This window comes from Prenolepis imparis, unplaced genomic scaffold, assembly GCF_030444845.1.
Source record: "Prenolepis imparis isolate NDT839.2.m4 unplaced genomic scaffold, iyPreImpa1.0 SCAF_13, whole genome shotgun sequence".
Taxonomy (NCBI): domain Eukaryota; kingdom Metazoa; phylum Arthropoda; class Insecta; order Hymenoptera; family Formicidae; genus Prenolepis; species Prenolepis imparis.
This window is the reverse complement of record NW_028141171.1, coordinates 9,904,370-9,913,960: the sequence shown is the minus strand read 5'-3', so window position 1 is coordinate 9,913,960 and position 9,591 is coordinate 9,904,370. Positions and strand designations below refer to the sequence as shown.

At 38.9% G+C, this 9,591-nt stretch overlaps 1 protein-coding gene across 1 annotated transcript; it reads right to left on the bottom strand.

The window, feature by feature from the left end:
• Positions 1-7,060: 7,060 nt before the first annotated feature.
• LOC145944299 (uncharacterized) lies at positions 7,061-9,300 on the bottom strand. The gene is made up of 3 exons (XM_083052561.1): positions 9,226-9,300; positions 8,150-8,876; positions 7,061-7,134 (listed from the first exon to the last, which is right to left on the bottom strand). The coding sequence occupies exons 1-3, from the start codon at positions 9,298-9,300 to the stop codon at positions 7,061-7,063; spliced, it is 876 nt and encodes a 291-aa protein (XP_082908687.1).
• Positions 9,301-9,591: the final 291 nt, after the last annotated feature.

Genomic DNA, 9,591 nt, shown 5'->3' with positions numbered 1-9,591 from the left:
TTTGTGAAGTCCGGATAAGAAATATTTTCTCTCACGGTAATTAACGCGCCCGTACGTGAGCTTTAATGGATCCTTCGAACGCGATGCATTCGATCCATGCAATGTAGAAAATACCAGATGCAATTACGTTTTCATTTTGTGCAGTTGTATAAATAATTCGTATCCTTTCCTCATTTAGTTTTGATGTAAAGAATTCCATGAAAAATTGACAGATTCATTATAGAGTTTCACATATTACATAAGGCCACTGGCGAATCCGGGGGACGGGGGGGTTAACCCCCCCCCACCAGCAAATTAAAAGAAACAGTTTTGCTGAATTTGTTTAAAAAATATAAATAAAGAAAAACAAACATTAAAGAGCTATCGACGTCAGGATCCACTAGTGTATATATATATAAGTATAAGATACACTGGAAATTGTACTCATTCAAGGAGTTAAGTATAGATTAAGTCAGACATAGGACGAAATGATGAGATAATTTCATTGCACGAAAATAATTAGGTGAACTTCTTTATATCTCTATAATATATATATAATATATATTATATCTATATAATATATATTATATAGATACAAAAAATTTAGCCTAATTATTTTCGTACAACAAAATTATGTCATTATTTCGTCCTATGTCTGACTTAATCTATACTTAATTCCTTGAATTCGTAATGAGTATAATTTACAGTGTATCTTATACATACATATTGTATATATATTATAATATATAGATATAAAGAATTTCGCCTAATTATTTTCGTGCAACGAAATTATCTCATTTCGTCGTATGTCTGACTTAATCTAAACTTAACTCCTTGAATGCGTAATGAGTATAATTCACAGTGTATCTTATACTTTTATATATATATATATTTTTTTATATATATATATATATTATATATATATATATAAAAGTATAAGATACACTATAAATTATACTCATTACGCATTCAAGGAATTAAGTATAGATTAAGTCAGACATAGGACGAAATGATGAGATAATTTCGTTGCACGAAAATAATTAGGCGAAATTCTTTATGTCTATATAATATATACAATATGTATATACATACACTGGCGGGTTAAACCCCCCCCCCCCTTGCAAATTAAAAGAAACAGTTTTGCTGAATTTGTTTAAAAAATATAAATAAAGAAAAACAAACATTAAAGAGCTATCGACGTCGTTGATCCTGGAATAAAAGCTAATCATGAAACCAAAAATATTAAATAAAATAATTTTGCAACCCCCCCCCCCATTATCGACGTCAGGATCCGCTAGTGCATAAGGCTACATATATTGGTGTTATTTTAAAAATACTTATAATTTATCTGTGACATATTTAGAATTTTTTTGTTGAAAAGAGAGGCGGATCTCTCTTTTATTACAGCTTAGAGCCACGACAAGTTTGAGTCCGGCATTGTCGACGAGGATATTCTGTTCGCGATCTGTCTACCGTTTTTGGAATGATTCCCACGTACCGGAAAATCCTCTTGAACCCCACTACACCGCTGCTCACGTCAGAGAGACTCAAACGAGATAAAGTGCGAAGAAGCTCTCTCGTAACGAACCGTTAAACGGCTTCTCCGATAAGTTGTTCTGCCTGAAAGAGAGAGAGAGAGAGAGAGAGAGAGAGAGAGAGAGAGAGAGAGAGAGAGAGAGAAAAGATCAATCCTCTATCGGCGCTATTATCCTCCGATTTTGCGAGACACTTTATCCGTCGACTCTTTCCTCGACGCGCTTTGATTATCAAAGACATAAGAGTGACAGCCGGTTAAACATCGCTGTGAGTGAAATTTCGAAGGTTTCCGTTCCACATCGCGCGAATGAGATTTCATCAATCATAATCAAAACGATATAGGTATCCTATTTTACTAGTTCACAGGAAACCACCTCTTCGCCGATCGAGCGACATCCCTCTACGCGTTTAAGCGTTTCAGTAATTTATCTATACTAATATGTATAACTAATTTATGTCAACGCGCGTTACGTAACAGTTGGCTGACGCGTTGATTTATTTTGCCAACTTAACCGAAGCGAACTAATTTCACCACTTTCCACAACGGATAAATTGTGTGTGTGCTTTCGACAGATTATTTCGCGTTTCCTCTAGTTCATTTAACGATTACATATCGTTACTATGGATTTCGCGCGCGCGAGAGGGTGCATTTATTCGAAATGCGTTGCTCATTGTGATTTCTCTCGGTGAATCTCAGCCCGAGCAATACAAATGTCTCGAAGGAATCGAGAACGTACATATACAAATACGTATCTCCAAGCTTGAGAGTCATTCACGTAAAGGATTAATGTAGTTGCTCCGCGGGGACGTCACTGCACGCTCATACTGCATAATGCAGCACTCGTATGAAATCCCTCTTTTTGAAGTTGATTTCAATTCAAATCCCGGAATATTTTTGTCAAAAATATTTTTCCTCGATAAAAATACTTCTTAACGAAATCCAACCGTTGCACTATATTTGTGTCCAATTTTATATAAATCTTATATCTAATTAAAAGTCAAATCAAATATCTGTGCTAAAGTAGGAAATATTTCACAGATTGAGGATCGAGAAATGAAATCTAATTACAAACCTGTTACAAAAATATATATATATGTAGGATATATGTACATATTTAATCGAAGTTAATTGCCCGATATTTGATATTTTTCTAAAATATTAAATAATTATTAAACCTAAAAATTTACCGAGAAAAGAATTTACCGAAATTCGAGAAAACGAATGTAACAAAAAAAAATAGATATCTCTGCATCAATTTTTTTTTCAAATGCGTGTGTAATATTTTCGTTTCACGCAGCAAACTTTTCCTCGAGTTTCGAGATTTAATCGCGCCGAACTCTTTCGCGATGCGGCACGAATTACCGCGCATGCACAATTAAAGCCCCGAAGTCTGAATCTGAGGGATAACACGAGACAATTCTCGTGCGCGAGAAACGTGTTTCGCTACGTCAATTCTCCAGCACCATGACACTCTGTTTTACTGCTATAGCAGTAACGGCAGCAACAATAACAGCAACAACGACGGGATTCTCCGGTTGCTGCGGTTTGTGTGTATATCTGCGGGTATATCTACCTGCCTACCTACCTTACGTGCATTTCGCCGCAATTGTAAACGTCTAAGTATCCGTCCACCCGCATCACCGTTGTCCTACAACGTAATCGTCCTGGCATACACGCAGAAGAGGGCGAGAGAACGGAAGATACCGCCGCGAGTCGTAATGGGACGGGAATAGGACAAGAAATGTGTCTCTCACTCGAGAAGAGAGATATCTCTTTGTGTCTGACGGATCTCAACGAGGACTCTCCTTCAGAGAGAGAGAGATTCCTTTCTTATGTCTACATTAAACGTCATAAATGCTTTAACAGCGACTAAATTGACACTTCTCGCTTCGCGCCATCGCTTCGGCTCTCTCCGATTCTACTTTCTAATGCTTCAAACCACCTTTGAAGGATGCCACTGAAAGTCTCGACACAAAACGAGGGATAAATTTCCCGAAGAGAGAAGGTGAGAACATAAAGATTAAAAGGACACCATCCCGAAGCCACGAGGTTGAAGAGGAAACGAGAGGGGCACGTGCCGCAAAAGACAAGAGAGGAGAATCTGACCGGAGAAAGAGAGATACTCGCTTTGCGAAGGAAAATATGTGTTAGCTAGCGCTGACTAGCCTCGAGGGAACGAAGAACGACTCGTAAATACAGTGTTAACAAGATGTACTTACAGAGAAAGAGAGAAAGGAACCAGCGCGTTCCTTCGAATTACTCGACTGTGTACTGTTCTAGTCACCAATCTGAATATATCTCATTTGTTAGATACTGTAAACGTGTACAAAATATGTCTAGGATTTACAAAAATATATCTTAAAAACCAGAAACAGAAAAAAACAAAAAAGGAAAAATTTGCACAAAAAGACATATATGTAATGTAAATAACTATTAATTTCGAAATTTGACGATTAAAATAACGCAGATCCAAAAATGAGATTCTGTCAATGAATTACCAATTAATTATTTCTAAAATTATCAGTCGATTTTTCGCTTTTATATTCGTCGAATATTTTTCATTATAAAACACCTGTTTACCTGAATAGATCTCTTTAATTTAATATATTTTACAATATTAAGATAAATTCGTTAGAATCGGGGAATATCTTTAGCCAAAATTAAAATTGATGATTAAATTGATATTTTATAATATCAAACATTTATATGCTTATCGATCCAAAATGTAATTATGTTAGCGATAATGATATATATGTATATCTGCTATACATGCTTAGTTCGGTTTTCATAAATAACGCGACGCTGTGCAACGTGTCTAGCAACTGTATATGTATGTGTGTGCCCAGTCGAATTGCATTCTTTAATTAAATGCAACTGTGCCCGGATACACGCGCGTGTTGCTTCGGATATTTCCTACAGGTGCAAAGCGCTTTAGGGTAACTCCGGGAAGACCGCAGGAACTCATTTCGCGGCGGCAACTTTATGGAGATCGATGCTTCGGAAATAAAAGCTCCGGTATAACAGAGGCCCACTCTCTCCCTAGAGTCTGGCAGACTCGCTGCCAGAACGCGATGGAGCGCCATGGGATTTCCCTATTTCACTATCCGTCTATCTCTCTTTCCTTTTTTCTTTCTTTCTGTCCTCTCTCTCTGTTCCCGTTCAGCGTCCCCGTGGAAGTTTTACCGCCGTCTTGCTTCGTTTCGGGGACCATTTTCAATTCCTATGGCGCACAATCAAAGTTACCGATGAATATAAATGCCAGAGCTAAAAGCAGTCAACTTAAAGTCGCGCGTCGACATTTCCGTCCGACTCCTCGTGGGAGTCAACTACCAATCGTTACCTTGTTTTAACCAAGATGATAATTTCCATAACGCGTATAATGCATTGCTCTTTCTTTATTTATGAATCGCTAGAATATCTTTTATCTCGATAGATATAATCTCTGTGCAATAAGATTATAAAGCAGAAAGCTTTAGCAAAAATACGCAGTCAAATAGTTAGAATAAACTGCATACTCATTGTTTTTTTTATCATGTTCCCAATTTTACGGAACGATTGTATGTCTGATATATGAACTGATAAGTTAATGACACGTATAAATGACAGAGCGAAACGTAGTCAATTTGACATCACTCTCCGGTAATAGACTTCTTTTTTCGATTCTAAAGAAAGCTATTTATCTTTCCGCACACTTGACGCCACCACTTTGACCCGCACTTGTTTAATATGTCATCGACCGAGAATCTTGGATAAATATAATACCATAAAAAAATATAACGTGACCTGTGTAAACATTATCTTTACAATTGTGCAACTAAAAGAATATATGTATATATATTCTTTTATTTTATATATATATATATATATATATATATATATTACAAATTACAATTGCAAATTATTATTATTATTATAAAAAATGTTCCTTTTTTTTAGAATTATCATAAAATTTAAATATGACGACGGAAATAAACGACATTATATTTTACATTTTATTTCGGTGCAATTTAACGTTTATGATTTAGACTTGATTCCGACGTCACACTGATTGTATTTGCATCAAATTAGCGACGTATATATAGAGATAGAAGTCATCCGGCCACCGAATAAAATCATATTTTATTGACAGTTCAAAGCTCGGAAAAATAGTTGGCCTAATGGATTATTTTCTTCATTTCTATATCACAACAAGATTTCATCTCAATAGTTATCAACGCTATCTATATACAAGATAAATATGCACATAACATGACACGAAATATGTGTACTCGAAAATATATCTTACTTGAAATAGATTCAATAAGTCTAATATGCAATCTTGAATACGAATGCACGATGAAGCTTCGAATTACCATGACATTATTATCGTTCCATCGTGATAAAATCCTTTCTGAATCTCTCGTCGTGGACACCACAAAACGAAAGAGAGAGAGAGAGAGAGAGAGAGAGAGAGAGAGAGAGAGAGAGAGAGAGAGAGAGAGAGAGAGAGAGAGAGGGTGTCAAGAATGTAACAGCAACAAATGACGTGTCGGCGAACTTGACTCTACGACAAATCGACTTGTCGCGGAATCCTATTGTCGGCTGCTGCATGTTTTCCCGAATCTTCCTCTTTTTGCGAGAAATCCGATCAGACCTCGTTCTACATCGAATTCAAGAACTCGCGTTGCTCTTATTTCGCATTCTATCTGATTTGATTTTCGAAAAAAAGCTATATATATTAACAATTCGTATATTGATAATAAAATACGAATAAATACGAATAATTTATTATATAAATATATTTAAAAATTTGAAATTACATTATTAATTATTCATAAAACAATAGCAGAATCTTAATTCACATATTTCCAAGTTCTCCAAAGATAGAGGTACCCTATTTGCAAGTTGCTCAATTGTTACCATCGACATCCCCTGAATGCCTAAACCAAAGTACGATTAACACGAAAAGCAGAATTCTGACTAAATTAACGTATCAAAACTCGAGCTGGGAGTGTCCATTAGCCCTTGCGGAAAATTACTCCGAGGATCAGCGTCCGTCTTCGTACATGCCATGAGACAAGAGCGCCCCAAGAGTTTCTCCAATCAAAGTCTCTCGTGAGATTAGTTAATTATCCTCCGTTTTAATCGAATCCTGACGCGAGCTCTCGCAAAGAGTGGCAAGCAAACCTCCGAGTAGCTCGACTTGCGCGCGCGTATCCACGAATAGATTTCTAAATTCCCTCTTCTTTATCGTCTCTCTCACCGCCAGCATCCTCTTCGGGATTCCACTATCCTTACCACGTTCCGCCTTTGGTCCGGTTCTCGCTGACCATGCTCTATCGTAGACGAGAGCTGCCGTACCTGCAGCCCCGGCTCGGCTTCCGGTCTGGAATTTCCGGCTTAACCCGGAGAGCTAATAGCATAGCCAGAACAGTACTGTACTTTTATCTCCTTGCCGCTAAACTTACCATTCCGCTGTGTGTTTTCTCTCGACTTCATGACAGATAGCCAGCTGGTTGGCGCACGCGGATGGGATCACTATCTATTTGGTCGATCGAACGCTTCTCACCGTCGTTTAAGCTCTCTCTGCGAGCTGTTGGAACGTCTATTTGCGCCGCCGCCTTGGCCGTATTCAATACCTAAGACAGGTCGGGATCATTATTCCGTTATCTACAACACGTGAGCAATAAACGTGTTAATTCGCTACATGCTACTGAATTATAACGATTAAATACGATCGTATTAGAAATATTTATAATAATTTATTGGATCTTCTCGAATATAGAGTTCATTGTACATTTTCGATATCTATTATTAAGAGAAAACATCTTCTCGGAGAAATATAGACATAGATCTCTTACTTGATTGATTCATGTTCCATCTGTCAAGTTGGACTATTAATAAAACAGATATCTGATGCTATTTAAAAATTCTTAGACCGATTTAATTAGTAAGGATCATTAATAGATAAGGCGTGACATCGAAGGCTATTTACGCTTGTACAGGATAAAATCGTCTTAGTGAGATCTGTTCGGTGCGGAAAGAGAAAAGGAGAGAATGGATAGGAAGAGAAATGACCCGAGTTGTCGGTGACAGAAAGAGATGCGCCGCTGTGTACTCGCGGATCGCAGCGCTGAGAGACGGATTGAATATTCCAATGCACCGAGGCGATCAATAAATAGACGCGATTCCTAGAGAGCTATTCTGCGGGGAGGACGGCTCTCCTATCCATTACCGATCCCTATTCAGAGCAAGGACGATGACGATTCCTCGAATGACGACGCGCCAGATGCACGCTCCCCTTAACTGTACGCCCGCTTAATAGTATTCAGGCGAGAACGTGACGCGTTGCAGTAATGACGAGAACGTAAGGTGGTGCAAGAGGAATAGCGCGACGCGTGTTAACAATATTCGGGAGGACCATCGCTTGACACTCGATTATTATCTTGAATTGATTTGTACGAAAAATCATCCATGGTTCATCGAGTTCACGAAGCAAAGAATTGCCTTTATTCCACTTCTCGGTATGGCTCAATTTATCAATCGGGATTTCGAGAGTAGATAAACAGTCAAGAATTAGAGTTGAAAAATTAGAAACCGGTGGTGAGAAGAGAAAATTCTCTTCGCAAAATCGCGCGTTTATTTATTTCGTACCTTTTAAAGAACGTTGATTGCTAGATGACCTGGATTCCTTCTCTTGAGCGACCGAACTTCTCAGGGTGGACTGGCTCCAAGTACCGGCGTACACAGACGACGCTTCAAGATTTCTTTCATCCGCGTGCGGAAGCGTCTCGGTAAACTTGCCCGCGGTCAGAGCTTTCACCGGTTGCTTCAATACGAAATGATCCAGGAGATTCAGATATTCCGTTTCAAGTTTCATGGACACCGATGAATACGCGCCGGCGTCGTCGACCTCGAAAAGATCCAGCAGATCGTTCCCGACGTCGTTCCCGAGCCTCGTCCGCGAATTCGGCGTGTTTAATTGAATATAATTTAGCACGACCTCGCCCGGAGGATAATTCGCGCCGTATAGCTCCCTCAGGCTCTTCTCGAAGGTCGAGTAACGAAACGAGTTGTAATTGCACGTGATATCCACCACCGGAAGCTCGATCTGCGTCGCCACGTAAGTCGACGAGTGTCGCGCCAGCGGTATCGTTTTTCTAACAAACTCCCGGTGCCGGCTGTCACGTGGTGATACAGCAGGTGACGAGAGTACGGTCCTCGGGGTGGTCCACATCACCATCCTGGACTCGGAATTGGAATTTAACAGTTCCGGTAACTTGGGATAGTGTTGCACTAGATTACGCTCGCCGCGCCGGACATCACGAGCACTTTCTGTCAAGTAGCATCGAAGCGTCGCGAGCAGCTTCCGAGGATGTAGCTGTAAATTCCAGATCCAATGCATGGCATCGCACGTCACGAGGAATAAAAAAATATATGTGATAAATAAACGTTATAAATTTTTCAAACGCGAGAGACGAGACAAACGCTTTCGCGTTTTAACTTCGATATCACGGTGAGACACGGTCGAAATGATTAATGAACGCGACACTCTTTTCAATTACTTCCCTCCTTTAATGCATTGTGTGTCCTTTTACACATACGGGGATTTGTTTTCTCCCCCGCGGTATTTAACCTACATATTCCCGCGGCGCAATAAATCATTACTACCCCTTAGACGAAAACAATTCGTAGGTGCAATTTACGATCAATTAATCTTGATCACGTACGACAAGCATCTGCAGTTGTACGAGCAGCGGTAACATCAGGAGCAAGCCGAAAATTATAGCGGAAATGCTTTCCATAGTTGTTGCAAGGACTCTCTCGTTACTTGTAAAGAATGATGAAAAGGATCGAGCCTGCATTACCGAACCATCTTAAAGCGCGTAACTGATTTATAGAGAATCGTAGAATCATCATCGTAGTATCAATTTTGTTCGATGCGAGATGGCTCATGGTTGGAAAATCGAGACATGTTGAATTTTGTACTTGGCACCGCGAAGTGTGACACGTTGATCTGAAATAAGTAATGAAAGACTATCGATTATTTAAATTGTAAATATTAATTGCGCACCTAATAATATATATAATATAAA

Bases quoted from the DNA above. Each gene is read 5' to 3' on its own strand.
- LOC145944299 (XM_083052561.1), bottom strand. From the start codon at position 9,300: ATGGAAAGCATTTCCGCTATAATTTTCGGCTTGCTCCTGATGTTACCG. The intron at 8,877-9,225 runs GTACGTGATCAA...TGGAATTTACAG, and splicing joins TACAACTGCAGATGCTTGTC to CTACATCCTCGGAAGCTGCT. The intron at 7,135-8,149 runs GTACGAAATAAA...GACCTGTCTTAG, and splicing joins CAATCAACGTTCTTTAAAAG to GTATTGAATACGGCCAAGGC.